Source organism: Littorina saxatilis, linkage group LG9, assembly GCF_037325665.1.
Source record: "Littorina saxatilis isolate snail1 linkage group LG9, US_GU_Lsax_2.0, whole genome shotgun sequence".
In the NCBI taxonomy this organism is placed as follows: Eukaryota; Metazoa; Mollusca; class Gastropoda; order Littorinimorpha; family Littorinidae; genus Littorina; species Littorina saxatilis.
In genome coordinates, this window is record NC_090253.1 from 16543167 (window position 1) to 16564165 (window position 20999).

Consider the following 20999-nt stretch of genomic DNA (forward strand, 5'->3'; position numbering starts at 1 on the left):
AAGTGTGTGCGTGCGTGTGTGCTGCCGCATATCGTTAGCATTTCATTGTATTCAGTGAGTTATCTAATGTTTGTCAGGGATTCAATTTTTTTTGTAACCGGCATTGACGAATGACTTGTGTTGAAATGACACCTAGTGATTACTGTAGTCACCCGTTTGTTTATAGTATGTTTGTCTGTAAAGCAATGGCATTAGTTACTGACTCTGGGGAACATCATATGTGAAATTGTGGGTTTCGCCTAAACTGCTAAAAGTATCCTGAAGCACCTTCTTTTCTTTTGTCTTATTTTATTTATGTTATTTATTTTATGCAATTTATATATCGCGCACATATCGTGAGATGGAATTGTTTACACAATATATCACGCATTCACATCGGCCAGCAAACCTCAAGCCTATTAGGGCGAGCATTCACCTTTCACGGCCTATTATTCCAAGTCACACGGGTATTTGGTGGACATTTTTATCTATGCCTATACAGTTTTGCCAGGAAAGACCCTTTTGTCCATTGACTAAAGTCTATGCCTGCTTTCTGTACGTTTTAAATCTTTACTTAAGATGTTGGAAGTGCAAGAAAAGAATAATGTTTGGTTATACTATAGAAAATGTTTGTTTCTGCGTTTGACATGTTTTAATTAAAGAAGTATTGTTTGAGTACTTTGTATAAGACCTGTGTACTGTGTGCTTTATTTTGTGCAATTGATATATGAATGCTCTCTCTCTCTCTCTCTCTCTCTCTCTCTCTCTCTCTCTCTCTCTCTCTCTCTCTCTCTCTCTCTCTCACGAACTGACACGTACATCGATAGACTGAGAGACGCAGACATAACAAGAGAGAAGACCACGCAATAGACATTTAGTATGACTTTAATATTTCAAACCTGCAAATCAAAAACAGATGAATAGCTTATTATTTGAAACTTCACATTTATAAGCAAATAAACACTGTGACTTATTGACAAAAAGATCGCCCTTTCTGGTACAGACACGTCCCGAACCCCTCTGCCCACCACTAAGTTCTTTTAAAAGTGGTTACACTACTATACTAGTAAATTTTAAGGGGCTTATTGTCCGTCAGGTCTTAATTGCCTATATTGGACATGAATTGGTTTATACGATTCGAGTTTTTACGCCCTCACGGCTTTTGATGTATGCGTGTTTAGGTGGTATCAGCCATCTGCACTTATGGTAGAATGACCAAGATCTTTAACGTGCCATTGTGGTGACACGGGGGTGGGAGATGGATACCGTCTCTGGGTCTGCACATAAAGTTGACCCGTGTCCGTCCCGGCCCGGATTCGAACCAGCGACCTTTCGATCACAAGTCCAGTGCTCTACCACCTGAGCTACCCGGGCCCCCCACCTGAGCTACCCGTAGCAGTATAGTACTATATGTATCCCAATGCAGAGGTGCCCACTGCATGCTACGTTTTAAGAGCAATTGCTACGCCAAGCTAAAGATTGCTACGATTAAACAAATAATCACAAGGATGCAACATCTTTCTTGTGAGTGCTGGTACTCATTTTTGCCTCCTACTCCATGTAGTGGTCACACAATGAGTCATAAAACATCCTACACTGAAAAGTGGCGCTGCAGGTACTCTTGTGGGCATTTGATGTTCCTGCATTCTAATGAATCTTGATTACAAATGTCTATTCTTGTGCAAGATGGCATAAATGCGGATGTGGTATAAATACATGTTAGAAAATGCTACACTTAAACACCATTTTCTAAGCTGAAAATTCCAAAACATTCTAAATGTCTACACTGAAGGCTTCACAATGGCTGGCAGGTCTGTCTATGCCATTACCCCGCTGATACTGTTCTTGCTGTAATGGTGAACGTTCAATCCATTTCTTATCCTCCAACAAAAACACCCGATTAGAATTAACCTACATGATCGCAGGTAATAACTATGCATGCTATTAAAGTTTTCTTCGAATCTATTTGTTTCCACTTAAACAGAAGAAGAGATTAGACTGAACCTACATGATCACATTTGTACCAAACTGTTTTCACTGTAAGAGTTAACTTCCAACCAGTCCAAAAGATTGTGTTTGTTTGTTTGCTTAACGCCCAGCCGACCACGAAGGGCCACATCAGGGCGGTGTTGCTTTGACATATATCGTGCGCCACACACAAGACAGAAGTCGCAGGTTAGACTTAACCTACATGATCACATTTGTACCAAACTTGTTTTCACTGTAAGAGTTAACTTCCAACCAGTCCTTTAACCTTCTAAAAGATGGTTAGACTTAACCTACATGATCACACTTGTACCAAACTGCTTTCACTGTAAGAGTAACCTTCGAAAAGATGGTTAGACTGAACCTACATGATCACACTGGTACCAAACTTGTTTTCACTGTAAGAGTTAACTTCCAACCAGTCTTTTAACCTTCTAAAAGATGGTTAGACTGAACCTACATGATCACACTGGTACCAAACTTGTTTTCACTGTAAGAGTTAACTTCCAACCAGTCCAAAAGATGGTTAAACTGAACCTACATGATCACACTGGTACCAAACTTGTTTTCACTGTAAGAGTTAACTTCCAACCAGTCCAAAAGATGGTTAGACTTAACCTACATGATCACACTGGTACCAAACTTGTTTTCACTGTAAGAGTTAACTTCCAACCAGTCCAAAAGATGGTTAGACTTAACCTACATGATCACACTTGTACCAAACTGTTTTCACTGTAAGAGTTAACTTCCAACCAGTCCAAAAGATGACTAGACTTAACCTACATGATCACACTTGTACCAAACTGTTTTCACTGTAAGAGTTAACTTCCAACCAGTCCAAAAGATGACTAGATTTAACCTACATGATCACACTTGTACCAAACTGTTTTCACTGTAAGAGTTAACTTCCAACCAGTCCAAAAGATGACTAGACTTAACCTACATGATCACACTTGTACCAAACTGCTTTCACTGCAAGAGTTAACTTCCAACCAGTCCAAAAGATGACTAGACTTAACCTACATGATCACAGCTAAAATCAGTCAAATATGTTTTCACCGCAGTGGTTCACTTCATATCGGTCAATTGTCATTCGGGGAAAGAATCGGGCTAAATCGCCTTGTGGTGAGATATGTGCGCCTTATAAGTTCTTGTATTATTATTATTATTATTATTAAACATAAACAATAATGGCCAAAACATTGTGGAGAATAACCGGCACGGTTGGCCTAGTGGTAAGGCGTCCGCCCCGTGATCGGGAGGTCGTGGGTTCGAACCCCGGCCGGGTCATACCTAAGACTTTAAAATTGGCAATCTAGTGGCTGCTCCGCCTGGCGTCTGGCATTATGGGGTTAGTGCTAGGACTGGTTGGTCCGGTGTCAGAATAATGTGACTGGGTGAGACATGAAGCCTGTGCTGCGACTTCTGTCTTGTGTGTGGCGCACGTTATATGTCAAAGCAGCACCGCCCTGATATGGCCCTTCGTGGTCGGCTGGGAGTTAAGCAAACAAATAAACAAACAAAATTGTGGAGAATATTCTACAACAGTAATTAAAGAGCAAATTAACCCACAACAAAAACATTTTTTTATGAATCCATTTTATCCTGAACTAATTTCAAACCAATCGTTGTATGCTAGAAGCATATCTTGTTTTAAATTCCAAACCTCCACATGTGATCTGTTTCTTATTGCTATAAAATGTTTCAACTGTGGGCTTGGTTCGTGAATATTGAGCAGGTTATGAAAGCCCCTCAACAATGAATTCCGCAGGGAGACACACGTAAACTTCGAAACTTCGCATGTCAAAGGTTTCGTACACAACTCATAGAATGACCGAACCTGACGAAACATTACACCATAAAAACAGTCCCCGCGGAGTTATTTTCTCCTCTTGTGAACAGAGTTCGCGTTAGACAGAGTTTGAAAATCCCGAACGCATAGAATGACAGAATCTCACAAAACATTACAACATAATCAATCAATCAATCAATCAATCAATGAGTCTTATATCGCGCATATTCCGTGGGTACAGTTCTAGGCGCTCTGCAGTGATGCCGTGTGAGATGAAATTTTATACGGCCAGTAGATTGCAGCCATTTCGGCGCATATTTACCTTTCACGGCCTATTATTCCAAGTCACACGGGTATAGGTAGACAATTATTAACTGTGCCTAAGCAATTTTGCCAGGAAAGACCCTTTTGTCAATCGTTGGATCTTTAACGTGCACACCCAATGTAGTGTACACGGGGGGAGGTTCGGACACCGAAGAGAGTCTGCACACAAAGTTGACTCTGTGAAATAAATTTCCGCCGAACCTGGGATCGAACTCACGCTGACAGCGGCCAGCTGAATACAAATCCAGCGCGCTACCAACTCCTCTTGTGAACAGAGTTTGCGTTAGACAGAGTTTGAAAATCCCGAACGCATAGAATGACAGAATCTCACAAAACATTACAACATAAAAACAGTCACCGCGGAGTTATATTAATTCTCCTCTTGTGAACAGAGTTTGCGTTAGACAGAGTTTGAAAATCCCCAACGCATAGACTGACAGAATCTCACCAATCATTAAAGCATAAAGACAGGCATCGCGGAGTTAATAATAATATGTTCTCCTGTTGTGAAAGCGGTTTACGGTTGACAAAGTTTTGAAATCCCCAGTGCATAGAATGACAGAATCTCATTTAAGCATAAAAAACAGGCATCGCGAAGTTATGTTCTCCTGTTATGAAAGCAGTTAATGATAGACAAAGTTTTGAAATCTCTAGCGCATAGAATGACAGAATCTTATTTAAGCATAAAAACAGGCATCGCGGAGTTATGTTCTCCTGTTATGAAGGCAGTTAATGATAGGCAAAGTTTTGAAATCCTCAGCGCATAGAATGACAGAACCTCACCAAAAGTTTATAAACATACTTCAACAGAGATTGAAATTTCACATGGTGTGTGACTGTTTCGTCGGTCTACCTCAATCCACAATCCCCTCAAATCCCAAACACCTTTCTTCCTTTTTGTCCACAAAATAACCTAGGAAACCTGAGCCTCACTGTCTTGGAGTCTGGTACATGTTCTCATAAAAAGGTCTCCGGATTCTGATGGTCCGGTTGTTGGTGTGTAGAAAAACGTAGGGCGTGGCTCTGGACGCCCCCACGCTGGGGAGAGCTGTTTTCTCCCCTTGCAACCTGTAGGCGGGAACCAGCTGGGGTCTGATGCCAACTGAGTGCGCACCAGGGTTGATGGTGCGTGCCAAGGAGCGAACGCGGGCCGATCCTGAAGTAATGTGATTGGTGGTCGCGTCTCGGTAAAACGTGGATCGAAGCGAGCCCAAAGCCTGGGACAATGTCAGGGGGTTCGAAGATGGCTGAGGGGAGGCACTGATGCTTCCTCGCCGTACACCTGCCGGTGTGCTGCTGTACACGTTCCGCGTGGATTGTTGCGTACGAGCTCCGCTGAGGCCTTGCTGCTGTTGCATCAGACGCCGCTGTTTCAGCAGGATCTGGTTAATGCGTTGCTGTCGTATTTGCTGCTCTCGCGCTTGAAACTGCATCTGCCGTTGCTGTTGCTGCCACGCCCGGTGCTGGTTGTTGACGTCAAAGGCTGGAGGTAAAGTGCTGCCGCGTCCAGTCAAGGGCGTGCTGCTGCTGCTGCTGCTGGTAGTGTTCAAAGCCAGCCTCTGCTTCTCAACCAGCATCTGGCGTAATAGACTTGCCAGCTTCTGGATATCCACGTTGGCCACAACTGGCGTGGAAGCTTGTGTGTCTACACTTTGACCAGTATGAGTAGACGTTGCATTACCCCTTTCTTGGGTGGTTGTCTGATTTGTTATTTCACTTGTATTGTGCACAGCAGGCTCAGACGTCTCGTGGTTCATTCTGTGTGCTGCAGACGCAGACTGCGGACTGCTGACTCGTTCCACAACTGGCGTGGAGGCTTGTGTGTCTACACTTTGACCAGTAGAAGTAGACGTTGCATTACCTCTTTCCTGATTGGCTATCTGCTGACCGTTGTCTTGGTTGGGAGATGAAACACCAGCAAAGGGTTGGGATGGGTTCCTGGTGGTAGATTCTTCAGCAGAAGGTGATGGAGCTCCAGCCGTCGAAGGATGCTGCTCGCTAGGGACGAGTGTGGTTGACACATCGGTGGATGACGGTGGTTGAGGTTCTAGTGGATGGAGGGCCGGATGTCCCACTGAGGAGGATGGCTGAGCGTTTGACGTTATATCCACAGAGGTAGGGAGCTGAGTGTTGCTACCACTACCCAACCCTTGCTGACGGCCTGCCGAAGCCCCTGGCACGTCCAAAACTGTTGTGCTGCTGTTTTGAGTGTGATCTTCAACTGGCAGTGGTGGGCGTTCCATGAGATTGCTGTCTACAGCCTGTAGCTGGTCTTTTGACCCCGTTGATTGCACACTGTGCTGCTGTCCATTTCCTGGCATTATTCTAGCCGCACCAGACAGCACCGTATTTTGACCTTTCGTATTGTTAAATTCTGTCATGGATTTGAAACTCGGCACGGTGGGTGGTGCCCCTTGTTTATTGCCGGAAGTGAGGAACTCGAGGGATGGATCTGCAACACCCTCTGGGTCTGCAAGAGACACAGAGAGGTGATGTTATATTTGAACACGGAATAGCAATGCATTATATGAAAGTTTACTTTAATGTAATATTCTCGTTATGAAATAACAAAAGCGTTTATCCCTGGAAAATAGCGTCCCTGTTGCACTTATGCGTGTTACATCTTGTCACATCGGTGACAACACACACACACACACACACACACACACACACACACACACGCACACACACACACACACACACACACACACACACACACACACACGCACGCATACCCACACGCGCGCGCGTGCAACATCTTGTCGTATCGGTGACCACACACACACACACACACAAACACACACGCACACACACACACACACACACACACACACACACACACGCGCGCGCGCGCGCATATAGACACCGAGGGCGAGAGAGAGAGAGAGAGAGAGAGAGAGAGAGAGAGAGAGAGAGAGAGAGAGAGAGAGAGAGAGAGAGAGAGAGAGAGATACGCGCGTGGCAAAAAAATCAATTCAATTCAACAAAACACTTATTCTAACTTTTTCAAACTTCTTCTAAAATTTTCAAAAAAATCTCAAAATGCATGGACACGGCATTGTCTCGAACCTGTCCCTATCAAACACACGATTTTCTATCCCCGTCGTCTGAGATAAGTTCAGACAAGATAAGCATGGACGACATGTTCCTGCGTGTTGTACATTAGATAACTCATGTCTCCACCCCTTTTGCCAAGACTCGGCACTCATTATAGCTGAGCATTATTAGAGAACACTTGCACATGTGACCAGCAAGATGAGGACGTTTGTATTGACAGGGGCTGCCTGTGGTTTGGTGTTGCTCTTCGCCTTATGTCAGGTAAGGATACGATGTAAAAAAAAAATTTCAAAACAAATGTATTATTATTTAGTTGTAGGGGTAGTAGTAGACGAAGTTGTTGATGTTGTTGTTGTTGTTGGTGGTGTTGTTGTTGTTGGTGGTGGTGGTGTTGTTGTTGTTGTTGGTGGTGGTGGTGGTGGTTTAAACACAATTGTATTCAAACTTCATCACATGAAACAATTGGGGAAAAAACAAACGAGGACACGCACTCAAGCAAATGCTTATTTTTCGGTTTTTGTTGTTGTTGTTGTATCATTCATATTATGTTATTATTGACGTCATGATTTGCTTTCAACCCTCGAAACGGTTACTTAAACTGAATGATATTTTACATTTTTTTACACCTCGCCACCTCGCCGTCTCATTTTTCAATTTTATTTTTTATAGACGGACCAAAGCCATTCAATCAATGTTGTTCTCTGAGTTGTATGCTTGGCTGGCTAAAAGAAGAACGCACACATTGTCCATGCAGGCAGAAGTGGGACACAAATGCACAGCCAAATCGGAATGTGCGGCGGATGAGTGCTGTCAAATCATCAACATTGTAGTCGCCAGCAAAAAGAGACAGCTACATCCTCTTCGTCCCGTCCACGGAAATGAAGAAGGTAATTAAGAGTCAACTCAACTCAACTCAATTTTATTAATCCATATGGAAATTAAATTGTAACAATACTCATTTCCAATCAAAAGAATAAGAATGCATAATAAAAATAAAAACATCATAAGAAAATAAGTGAGTATGATTATTATGAGTATGGTCACAGTCTCACTAACGCAAACCGTCATCCGTCAAGTCAAGTCTGCCAACACACAACTCACTCACACAACAACAACAGCAACAGCAATACAATTTAACAAAAACCATAATTCCGATAACAAAAAGACGTCCAAGAGTCCACCTCCACATCCACGCACACGCAAGGTATACAAAGCACCACATGTCGACTAGAACACCGCACATTTGAACTACGTTAATACAGTTACTAAAAATACATACATTACAGATAACCCAGCAACAGAGTACAGTAATAATTATGACAGAGAAACATGATAGAGGCCTCTAACATGTGATTGGTTGAAAGCATGGATAGCTCTGGGAAAAGAATTGCGGAAACGTGACGTTCTAGCAACCATAGCCCTCAGTCTACCACTCCTGTCAATGCGTCGAGAGTCAAATTCAGGTTTCAGTGGGTGTGTCTCGTCAGCCAAAATTGAGGTCAGTCGGTCAGTCAGTCGTCTCTGGCAAACTGCATGTCGGTTTCCAGTCGTCAGATATATATTATACGAATGTGTTTATTCATGTTGCTACAGGGCGGTGGAGTTGAGAATTGCGGACGAACGGATGGGTGGACGTGTGTAGTAGGGAAGAGGATGGGTTTGAAAATGCGAGTGTGAGGATGGGTGTGCGCGCGCGTGTGTGTGTACGTGCGAGTGTGTATGTGTGTGTGTGTGTGGATAAGTGTGTGTGTGTGGGGGGGGGGGGGGGTAGGCATGGGTGTAGGTGAGTTGTCATTTGGTCGAGTGTGAATGGGCGGTTCTGGTGAGGTTATGCCCCCTCTTTCTTTCGGCTGGTAACTGGCGCCACCTCGCGGTAAGATCACACGAGAAAGGAAAAAAAACTTGCATTGGTCCCAAATAGCATATAGGTTTGGTAACAGTTCGTGTGTAAGTCGTGCATTTTATACGGTAAACAGACAATGGTCAGTTCTGGTGAGGTTATGCCCCTTATTTCTTTCGGCTGGTAACTGACGCCACCTCGCGGCAAGATAACAGGAGTTGTCTCGCGTTATCACCCCGGAAGCGCTCATTCACAGTGATTGCCATCAACGTCATACAGATTCAATGCAATGATACACTGCAGAACTAAGCTTACACAATCAGAATATCTAACTCAATACTTCTCAAAGCGATACAGCCAGACTTAAAACCCCATCTAAACGCTCGTATCCATTGCCATGCGTTTATATCCGTTTTAAAGTTTATTTAGGTTTAATGTGTATTGTTGCTGTTATTAAGATGATTATATTTAAGATTGATTTAAGGCGCTTATGTTGTGTATTGTTGCTGTTATCCAAGCGGAGCGCGGGCGAAGCCCGCGCGTAGCGAGGTAGTTTTTTTTTTCATCTCCCAGCACTGAAAATTTTTTTGCCAAGTGGTGTCTGTCTGTGAACATTGTTCTAGAATTCATCTTTTAGCACAATATTAGCGACACTGTTTGGACAATTCTATTAAAATTAGGCGTACAAACTGATTTTGTTTCGGGGAATCCTCTCAGAGGATCAGAATTTTCATATAATATCATCGGAAGCTGTTACAACGGGAAAATGTGAAACTTTTGTCACTTTTTAACATGGAATTTCATCTTTGAGCGTTTCAAGCGGACTTTAATAAAATAGTTATTTGCGAATTAAGCAGCGGAAGACTCTCACCGGTTCAACATGTGTATGGTCATTAAACCTCAAAACATTTCAGTAAGTGGTTTAGACAAACACCTCCGACATGTGAGGGTGACTGGTTTGTAGCTGAAGAGTTTTTTTCTAAAGTGTGTTCTAAATACAAATGACGTACTGGTAATGATGTAATGAGTTGTTCTAATCTTGTTCTTGGAACTCTTGCTGTTCCAAGCTTGTTCTTAGCAAGTCTTGGTGACGAGAACAAAGACTATCAATGAAATCTTTAGAAATAACCTCTGACAACGACGACGATGACGACGACGACGACGATAACAACAACAACAACAAATGACATCGACGACGACGACGACAACAACAACAACAACAACAACAACAACAACAACAACAACAACAACAACAACAACAACAACAACAACAAAAACAACAACACGAGAACAACAACAATCACGACAACGAACATGACAACAACAACACCAACAACTACGACGACAACTACAACGACTGGGTTATGATGACATCACCAATGATTTAAAGGCCGTTAAAAAATCGTTAAATCCTATTTCTTCACTGATTCTTATGAAATTTTAAAGGTAGGTTTGTTGTCCCCAACTTATTTTCACTCCATACTTTTCCAGAAGAAAAACATAATTTTGGCAGTTAAAAACCGTTAAATTTCAATTCTTCACCGATATTTATGAAATTTTGTGGGTAGGTTCGTTGTCCCCAACTGATTTTCACTCTATACTTTTCCAGAAGAAAGACATAATTTTGGCAGTTAAAAAACGTTAAATTTCAATTCTTCACCTATCTTTATGAAATTTAGTGGGTGGGTCCGTTGTCCCAAACTGAATTTTAAGACATACTTTTCCAGACAAAAAACCTTATTTTTGGCAGTTAAAAACCGTTAAATCTCAATTCTTCATCGATATTTATGAAATTTTGTGGGTAGGTTCGTTGTCCCCAACTGATTTTCACTCCATACTTTTCCAGAAGAAAAACATAATTTTGGCAGTTAAAAACCGTTACATTTAAATTTTCACCTATCTTTATGAAATTTAGTGGGTGGGTCCGTTGTCCCAAACTGAATTTCAAGACAAACTATTCCAGTCAAAAAAACTTATTTTTGGCAGTTAAAAACCGTTAAGTCTCAATTCTACACCGATATTTATGACATTTTGTGGGTAGGTTTGTTGTCAGATTTGACATGATGGCAGAATTGAAAGTGTGAGATATCCTGATGTTTCACAATTTATGCTGCATAATTCAGCCCCATAGGCGCTTGAATTTTAGGTGGAGTTGGGGTTTTTTTCAGCCCAAACCAGTAACCCCCACATGGTTTTCATGTCCCTTTCTGAGAGACTTCAAGAAGTTTCAATTTGACGTCATGATTAGCCTGCCGCATTAGCAAGTATGAAAACACGTCATCGATGACACATTTTAAGACAGAGAGAGAGAGAGAGAGAGTGAGAGAGAGAGAGAGAGAGAGAGAGAGAGAGAGAGAGAGAGAGAGAGAGAGAGAGAGAGAGAGAGAGAGAGAATCATGTACACACAGATGGACGACTTCGCTTGGGGTATGTACTGCCCGGCAGTACACATCTACTTTATTATTATTATTATTATTATCCACAGGCACGTGCCAGAAATACAAAACAGAGGGTGCAAGCTGCGTTTCTTTTGATGTGCTGAACGGTTTCTGTGGCTGTGCCTCCGGACTCACGTGCCATTCTGTCTACGTGGGCACGCCGACACCACAGCCTGTGCATCGCCGAGACATGAGACCTGGATACGCATCTTTCTGCACTGCTAATGCGAACTGATACTGGTGTGTTCAACTAGGTGTTGATCGCCAAGTAGATTGATTAAAATTAAAGTCAGATTGTGATCTCGTCGAGGATGAGGCTGAGAATCTATGAGCTGAGTTGAAGTTACACAGGGGGTGTGAATTTGCGTGCTGTATTCTCCTTTTTCTTCCTCTTCTTCTGGCTTCTTTTTCTGCTTACTTTTATTGTATACCGTTGCTTTCGTCGTTGTTGTTGATTCTGTTGTTGTTGGTAGTGGTGGTGGCGGTGTTGCTATTAAACGCGCTTCTACTATTTCTGAAATACAATCATTGTTAAAAGCAAAGCTTTCTTGTTGGGAGGGGGGGAGGGGAGGGGTTAAAAAAGAAATATTATTTGTCTAAGACTGCGTTATTCCAACATTCACATTCAAGAGCACTCACACACACACAAACACACACACACACACACACACACACACACACACACACACACACACACACACACACACACACACACACACACACACACACACACACACACACACACACAAACTTACTGGTATTTCTATAGGTGTACGGGGAAGGGTTCGGCCCAGCGTCTGTCGTTGTCGTCAATTGAACCATCGGAGATGCTTCAGGTGTTGGTGATGACGCAACAAGTAGAGACGATGACGGCATGGGTAACGGCGATGACGACACAGGGGGTGGGGTGGGTGCAGGCACGGCCACTGGGGTTGGCAAAGCAGGCTCGGAGGTGAAGGCGAGTCCAGCATCTTTCGTTACAGTCTCGTGACCTATGCAGTCAGGAAAAATATGGGACAATGATTAAATTCTATGTTTATGCTTTACCTGAACATTTGGAGAAAAGTAAATGGGTATCAATAAGATTTTTTTTCCAAATAAAAACAAAAACAAAACACCTTCGAAAACGAGCACTCTGCACTTTTCACACTGTAACTATTAGAAATCTTCCGGGTCCAAACATTTCAAATTGATTAATGTGTTATCTTTTAAATCGAATGCGTGACTTTATAACATCGCCCCTAACATCTCAACGGGTCCGGTGTGGGTGAAAACAACCATTCTGACTTATCATTTGAACGTTTCACAAATACATCTGCACTGAAGACATTTAAATGCATGAACATTCAAGCACGTTTTGATCTAACCACTTACTAAATCACCTCGAAAGCTCTACTCAAAAAGTAGAACAGTGGTACCTGAGATGCTGAGACATCAGTGGGACCTGAGATGCTAAGACATCACTGGGACCTGAGATGCTAAGACATCACTGGGACCTGAGATGCTAAGACATCACTGGGACCTGAGATGCTGAGACATCACTGGGACCTGAGATGCTAAGACATCACTGGGACCTGAGATGCTAAGACATCACTGGGACCTGAGATGCTAAGACACCACTGGGACCTGAGATGCTGAGACATCACTGGGACCTGAGATGCTGAGACATCACTGGGACCTGAGATGCTGAGACATCACTGGGACCTGAGATGCTGAGACATCACTGGGACCTGAGATGCTAAGACATCACTGGGACCTGAGATGCTGAGACATCACTGGGACCTGAGATGCTGAGACATCACTGGGACCTGAGATGCTGAGACATCACTGGGACCTGAGATGCTAAGACATCACTGGGACCTGAACACGTGTCCCTACATTGCAGGCGGCCTGTCATTGCATGAACAATTTGGTCAAGATAACAAAAGTGTCCTCTCATGCAGGGCCGGACCAAATGAGTTGTAAGGGGGGGGTTCCTCCTTTTTTGGGGGGGCAAATCAGCGAAGTGGCGAAGCCACAAGCGCGCGCCTGCAAACTGAGCAGGCGCGCGAACTAGGGGGGTCCGGGGGCATGCTCCCCCGGAAAATTTTTGAAAAACGGTTAAAATCTGTGCAATCTGGTGCATTCTGGGCCTTGTTTTGAGGGTTAAGAGCAGCATTGTGGGGGGGGGGGGGGGTTACCTTTTTCTCATCGGATTTCACATTGAATAAAATTTGTTAGAGACACACACAAAATTTATTTAAAAAAAAAATAAAATAAAAAACACTCAAAGCAAGGTACATGCTTTTTCCAGGGGGGGGGGGGGGGGGTCCGGAACCCCTGGAACCCCCCCCCTGGGTCCGGCCCTGCTCATGGGAGGTGTCTTCTCTTCAAAGGGTCTGACATCGCAGGTACCACTGTAGTATCATTAAAACAACTCTGATGCTAATGATAATATAAAACCTAATGACCATGCAAGAAATCGTGCATGATCATACGGGGAACAAAAAGCTCGAGAGAATAAGCTGGTTGATCAGTGTGATATACACCTAATCGCACAGATATTGAGCCAGCCTACTATTAAGTCAGTAAACCCCCAACGACAGAAGCCGTTAACTCAGACAAAAGTTAACAATCATTCAACCATCAGACAAAACTGTGAAAGAAAACGACGTGCCTGTTAAAAACAAAGCAACACACATGTAACTAATTACGTGAAGAACACGACGGCCTGTTAAAACACACACACACAATGTTACTCCTTCCAGACGGATTGCAAAATAACCCCTCACTGCAATCTTAGACAACAGTTACAGCTCCCGACAACGGTTAACTGGACACAATATACGTTTTCCGGAAATAACTCGATCATTCGTAGTTGTTTTGTGCGTATGTGTGTGCGTGGGGGGGGGGGGGTGTGTGGGGGGTGTGCGTGTGTGGGTGTGAGGTGAGATGTAAACAAATCAATAGCGTCAAAGAGAACAACAAGCTCCAATGTGCATATTTTTAAGAGGTGCTTCTCTTTCAAAGCTTTTAAAAACCTTCGCCATAGTCACTGTTCTTTCCGAAAATCGTCGGTTGCTTACATTCAAGTAGACTGAAACGATTGAAACAAGATACAGTCTCTCAATTTCTTCGTACGAAAGTACATAATATTACAAACACACGAAGCATCATAGTTGGATTAACTATTTCATTTTCAGTGCACAGTACAGTCATAAAAGTTGATATACATCTTACGACTTTCAAAGTGCACTGTTTCCTTTTCTTTTCTTTTGATTTCCCACAAAATAGCTGTCTCGAGATAGGAGATAGATTGTTGTGTGCAGAAGTCCACCATCAATTTCTGTCATGTTTCTGTTGCCAAATTTCGACTGGGATGTCAACTATTTACCGTGGTCAACTTCGAAAACCTTGCTTTGAAAAAGCGTTTTCAATGTTTCAAAGAAAAGTCTTGTAATTAAATTTTCATGAAGTGAACTCTAAACCATGTTTGTTTTTTCATTAAAAAAACCAACCTGATTCAGAATATTTGCGCAGGAGCAGTGAGAAAAGTCATACTTTTCCAAAGTTAAAATCTCAAAGCTGCAATAATTAAAAGTTTGCGAATAGCATTTTCCTTTTCCTTTAAAAGCAGATATAACAATATAAGACCCAAGAAGCTTTGTAAACAGACATTCAGAGGACATATATTTCTTAGATGTTCATTAGTACGCACGCCCCCTTAGTAAGTGGCAAGCAACATTCACGCCTTATTACGAACATCCTTTATGGATACACACGTTAAATACGTTTCGTGTGAGGAAAATAATAGTTATACAATCAATTGCACACCCTTATGGAGCAAGAGCCTGTACACAAATACAGTGTGTTACACGAGAAGAAAAAATATGTTACTTTTGGTATCAAACAATAGATGGTAAGCAGCTATACGCACAAATATTGTCAAATAGACTGCCGTCAGAAAAGACCACAGTGCACTCTGAAAGTGGCTAACGGTTATGAGATACCTGTATCTTCCAGCGTCAACGATCATATACAAAATCACAGATGTGTGCAAGGTTTTGCTTGTGCCCAGAGCTTTCTTCTGTGTTAGCACACACCAAAACTTTACGACCCAGGGTGGTGTGCACAAGAAGGTTACCAACCGGGTGAGAGCCAGCCGTGGGATCGGATGGGTTGAAGTGGCGTGGTGGTAAGACGTCGGCCTCCTAATCGGGAGGTCGTGAGTTCGAATCCCGGTCGCTGCCGCCTGGTGGGTTAAGAGTGGAGATTTGTCCGATCTCCCAGGTCAACTTATGTGCAGACCTGCTAGTGACTCAACCCCCTTCGTGTGTAAACGCAAGCACAAGACCAAATGCGCACGGAAAAGATCCTGTAATCCACGTCAGAGTTCGGTGGATGATAGAAACACGAAAATACTCAGCATGCCTCCCCCGAAATCGGCGTATGCTGCCTGAATGGCGGTATAAAAACGGTCATACACGTAAAAATCCACTCGTGTTAAAAACATGAGTGAACGTGGGAGTCTAAGCCCATGAACAAAAGAAGAAGAAGGAGAAGAAGAAGTAACAAACAAACCTCAATATCAACCAATCCGACGCCGCGGGTGGCTCTCACTCGCTTGGGTAACTTTCTTGTGCACACCATGCCTGGCTTCTTTCTGTAAAGCGCTAACTGTTGTTTGATTTACTTTTGTAACAAAGATCTGTGTCCACTTGTGAAAACTCGAACAACAACAAAAACTTCCACTCTGCACAAAGAGCCACCAGGCTGTTCAAATATGATATATGTCCAAGCAGAAAGATACGTGTATCCCAGGCCTGGTTTCTTTCTGTAAAGAGCTAATTGTTTTCTGATTTACTTTTGTAACAAAGATCTGTGTCCACTTGTGAAAACTCAAACAACAACAAAAACTTCCACTCTGCACAAAGAGCCACCAGGCTGTTCATATATGATATATGTCCAAGCAGAAAGATACGTGTATCCCATGTAGAAGCCTGGACAGATCTGTGGCAATTTACAATGGAAGCAAGGTATCTTCAACTCTTTTACAGTTTGCTTAAATGAGTTGCCTCCCTTGAGGAGATGCGCCCGCATTGTGGTATCCCAGAGTTCCACTTCTCTGCATTCCCAGCGCCATGTTGTCCAGTAGTCCGGGCACCTGGGGAGCTGAAATTATCTGTCTGCGTCCCTTCCTCAGAGCCATAGGATCTGAAGATTCAATCTAATAAATTGAACACAAAGTGTTGCCTTCATCCATCACAAAGGTAGTGTGTTTTTTGGGCTACCGGAGAAGGTAACCCTGCATTGATTTAAAGAATGTTGCTGCTTCTGAAAATCCAAATCGAAACAAAGCCGTTGCTTAAGTACAGAAAGCTGACACCAACCGAACACTGTGTTAAGCAATGTAAAAGTGGGCTTAGAATAAGTGTACGAAGTCAAACTCCGTAAGCGTAACTTTGTCAAACTTGGCAAGAAAAGCAAGTCAAGGCAGAGAAGATTCTGCAAAATACAGCCGATTCAACTGCGTGTTGGCTAATATAATATCTTTGCTGCCAGTAAATATGTGTATAGAAAGCTATACCTGTATTGACAGCGTGCCCTTGGTGTATAAATGAGTGCAGCACACACACACTTACATTGTAGTTTGTTGTTGTTATTGTTTTATTTTCGTAATCATTAAAATGTGGGTTTTTTTTGTCTGTGGAGCTACAGGCAGCGAAAGGGTTAAACGGACAAGGTTTGCTTTGCCTCTTTTTTGTTTGGAATTTTAGAGGAAAAATAGACACAAATACAATGTTTATTATGCTAAGTGTAACACACACAAAAATACCAGATATTATCTCCATCTTTTTTACCACACAATTAACGATCAGATAAAAAAAATCGTCTTTCCTGTTGTGAAATAAGGATTAACTTTGAATGGCGTGAACTTCCCCCGAAAGCGGCGTATGGCTGCCTTAATGGCGGGGTAAAAACGGTCATACACGTAAAATTCCACTCGTGCAAAAAAACACGAGTGTACGTGGGAGTTTCAGCCCACGAACGCAGAAGAAGAAGAAGAAGAATGGCGTGAACGTAAATTTCGATCTTCGTTTACAGTCGTTGGTGGCAAATATGTGCTTGTGATACTTAGTTTGAAGTTATCTGGATTTTTTTAACTAAAGCCACATGATAATCATTCTTACACTGTTCCAGTCATATCTGTTATAAAATACACATGACATTCCGTGATGCGTTGTTTTATTAATTTCAAACAAATAAAAAGGTTTGAGGACAAATTCTCGAGTAAATATATCTTTTGGTTGCTAATACCACTGTCAAACTCTGAAACTATGAGAGGCTTGAAAGTAGAGAGATTACATTGTTGTGCGTACTATCATGCTCGTTGAAGACGCATTATAAAAAAAGTACCTACCAAAAAGAAATAAAACCATGTTGAAAAAAAATGAAAAAAAGACCTTTTGCCAAATGATGTTGTGGGTTTACAGTCATACTACGTTTGATTGAAAAGTGACAAACACTTTTTGCTGTGTAAAGCTAAAAACTGAGTAGTTACCACAGTTCCGTAGTTCCCAACTTACATGAATACTCCGAAACATTGATTTTTTCCTCGTAGATTCAAAACCAATATCCCAGAATCCACCTCTCTGCATAATCACCAATCTGTGTAACTTATATCATACCTCTCTCTGTATCAAATCATCCACGTATGTGTATAATTGTACACCATTCTGCACAATCATCCATATGTTTTCATAATTAAAAACTTCTCTGCATAAGCATACACCTCTCTGCATAATCTTGAACCTCTCTGCATAACCATGCCCTTCTCTGCATAACCATGCCCTTCTCTGCATAACAATGCACCTCCCTGAATAACCATTCACCGTTCTGCAAAATATCTAGCATATTTCACTCTTCAATAAATATTTAAGGACCAGTCAACAAATGTATACAATCTTTGAAAATGTGCTAAAAAATCAAGGGTCAAATAATCTGATTAAAATTTGACTTTTTACATTTAGTCAAGTTTTGACTAAATGTTTTAACATAGAGCGGGAATCGAGACGAGGGTCGTGGTGTATGTGTGTGTGTGTGTGTGTGTGTGTGTGTGTGTGTGTGTGTGTGTGTGTGTGTGTGTGTGTGTGTGTGTGTGTGTGTGTGTGTGTAGAGCGATTCAGAGTAAACTACTGGACCGATCTTTATGACATTTTGCATGAGAGTTCCTGGGTATGATATCCCCAGACTTATTTTTCTTTTTTTTCGATAAATGTCTTTTATGACGTCATATCCGGCTTTTTGTAAAAGTTGAGGCAGCACTGTCACACCTTCATTTTTCAATCAAATTGATTGAAATTTTGGCCAAGCAATCTTCGACGAAGGCCGGACTTCGGTATTGCATTTTAGCATGGAGGCTTAAAAATTAATTAATGACTTTGGTCACATCTGAAAATTGTGGTTAAAATTATTTTTTTATAAAACGATCCAAAATTACTTTTATTTTATTCTTCATCATGTTCTGATTTCAAAAACATATAAATATGTTATATTCGGATTAAAAACAAGCTCTGAAAATTAAAAATATAAAAATTATGATTAAAATTAAATTTCCGAAATCGTTTTAAAAACAATTTCATCTTATTCCTTGTCGGTTCCTGATTCCAAAAACATATAGATATGATATGTTTGGATTAAAAACACGCTCAGAAAGTTAAAACGAAGAGAGGTACAGTAAAGCGTGCTATGCAGCACAGCGCAACCGCTACCGCGCTAAACAGGCTCGTCACTTTCACTGCCTTTTGCACTGCACTAGCGGCGGACTACGGTCATTGTGAAAAAATTAATGTAGTGCGTTTAGTTTCATTCTGTGAGTTCCATACCTTGACTAAATGTAGTAATTTCGCCTTACGCGACTTGTTTAGAATTCACAAAAGGACTGTTTCTCGAGGATCATTTTTAGCAGACAGCTTTATTGTGCCGTGCGACATCCTTGCAAAGATTCTGATTTTGAAGTGTGATGAAATCGACGCAAAGGGTCCATAATCGGTGCTAAGGGGCAAAATACATCTGCGAAGAGTCAGCGGCACCGACGACGCACTGCAGATTATTGCGGTAATTCTTTTTTTCCCATCCCGCTAGACGTTGCGTGAAAAGAAAACAGGACTTGTCATAATCGTCATAATCCCTACCGCAGCATGCAGCGCCGCTGACTCTGCGCAGGTATAATTGGCCCCTAAACAAATTGTGTCTAAAAATTGACCCACTGACGAAATGATGGACCGTAGCAACATGCCTCCACGACGAAAACTGATACTTTTTCTTGACTGGACCTTAACTTGCTTCTGAACGGTAAATCTGGCTTAGATACAGTTGCAGCGCACGTTTCCGTACCAAAACAAACAAAACACACACATAAACTCGAGAGAGAAAAAAAAGTACAAATCAGTCCAGTTCCGTTCAGGGTCGTAATCCAAAGTAGTTGTTGTCCTACGCCTTTGTGTTTTTTCTCCCGTGTACTCAACGTACTCGCGAGGGGGCGAAGAGAAATTGGAAGTTTGGAAGCCTGAAGCTGTCACTAACCCGTTCTTGGCGACGCGAAGGGAAAGCTCTGCTTGATAATCCTGCTGTGCAAAGCCTGCAGGGGGCGCCAGTTGTCGACGAGATAGTTGTGAGCGTTGTGGGCGCCGCCGACACTGCCGCTCTTCGGGTCGTTGGTGACGTCGGAGTAGTGGCCGTCCTCGTGGAGAAGGTCGCGCAGCCGGGCAAGCTGGACATCAGTGAAACACGCAGATAAGCAGAGGTAGGTGGTTGGGTGGGAGGATAAGTCTGTGTGGTGTGGGTGCGGGGTGGGTGGTGGTTGTGGTGCTGTGTGTGTGTGTGTGTGTGTGTCTGTCTGTGTGTGTGTGTGTGCGTGTATGTGTGTGTGTGTGTGTGTGCGTGTGTGTGTGTATGTGTGTGTGTGAGTGTGTATATATATATATATATATATATATATATATATATATGTATGTGTGTGTGTGTGTGTGTGTGTGTGTGTGTGGTTGTTGTACATCGCGCGCGCGTTTACAAGAAGGGGCAATTAATAACTCTCCATGTTCATCACTACATCTGGACGGATGAGCTGTGTGAATTGTGATGCAAGGTCAGCGAGGCAGTCTTTCCAAGGTAGCAAGACGCGTACAACAACAACAGTTACAAATGATAGATTCAGCCACTTACTTGCCGAGCGGAGATTTTCTGCGGTTCTTCGAAGATTGTCCACGTGACCGTCTCGAAGCACTTCGGTGTGGTGAGACTTCCGCTGTACCGGTAGAAACGGGAGGTATCCTTGGGCAGCAAAGAACGCAGGCGTACACCGCCTACCATTTGGAACTCACCTGACAGGGGGAAAGAGAGAGAAATAAATGTGACACAGACAATTTCATTTCTCTTTAAATTTTGTTTGTTTGTTTGCTTAACGCCCAGCCGACCACGAAGGGCCATATCAGGGCGGTGCTGCTTTGACATATAACGTGCGCCACACACAAGACAGAAGTCGCAGCACAGGCTTCATGTCTCACCCAGTCACATTATTCTGACACCGGACCAACCAGTCCTA

At 42.6% G+C, this 20999-nt stretch overlaps 1 protein-coding gene across 1 annotated transcript; it reads right to left on the minus strand.

Moving 5' to 3' along the window:
* Positions 1–848: 848 nt before the first annotated feature.
* On the minus strand, positions 849–20797 carry LOC138975427 (uncharacterized). The gene is made up of 4 exons (XM_070348104.1): positions 20621–20797; positions 19982–20168; positions 12172–12408; positions 849–6551 (listed from the first exon to the last, which is right to left on the minus strand). The coding sequence occupies exons 1-4, from the start codon at positions 20765–20767 to the stop codon at positions 5011–5013; spliced, it is 2112 nt and encodes a 703-aa protein (XP_070204205.1). The 5' UTR covers positions 20768–20797; the 3' UTR covers positions 849–5010.
* Between the last annotated feature and the right edge of the window lie 202 nt (positions 20798–20999).

What these genes read in the sequence shown, in the direction of transcription:
- LOC138975427 (XM_070348104.1), bottom strand. Translation starts at nt 20,767, where the DNA reads ATGGTAGGCGGTGTACGCCTGCGTTCTTTGCTGCCCAAGGATACCTCC. An exon ending in AGAAAATCTCCGCTCGGCAA is followed by an intron (nt 20,169 to 20,620) that starts GTAAGTGGCTGA and finishes ACTGATGTCCAG; the next exon opens with CTTGCCCGGCTGCGCGACCT. An exon ending in CTTCGCGTCGCCAAGAACGG is followed by an intron (nt 12,409 to 19,981) that starts GTTAGTGACAGC and finishes CTGACTGCATAG; the next exon opens with GTCACGAGACTGTAACGAAA.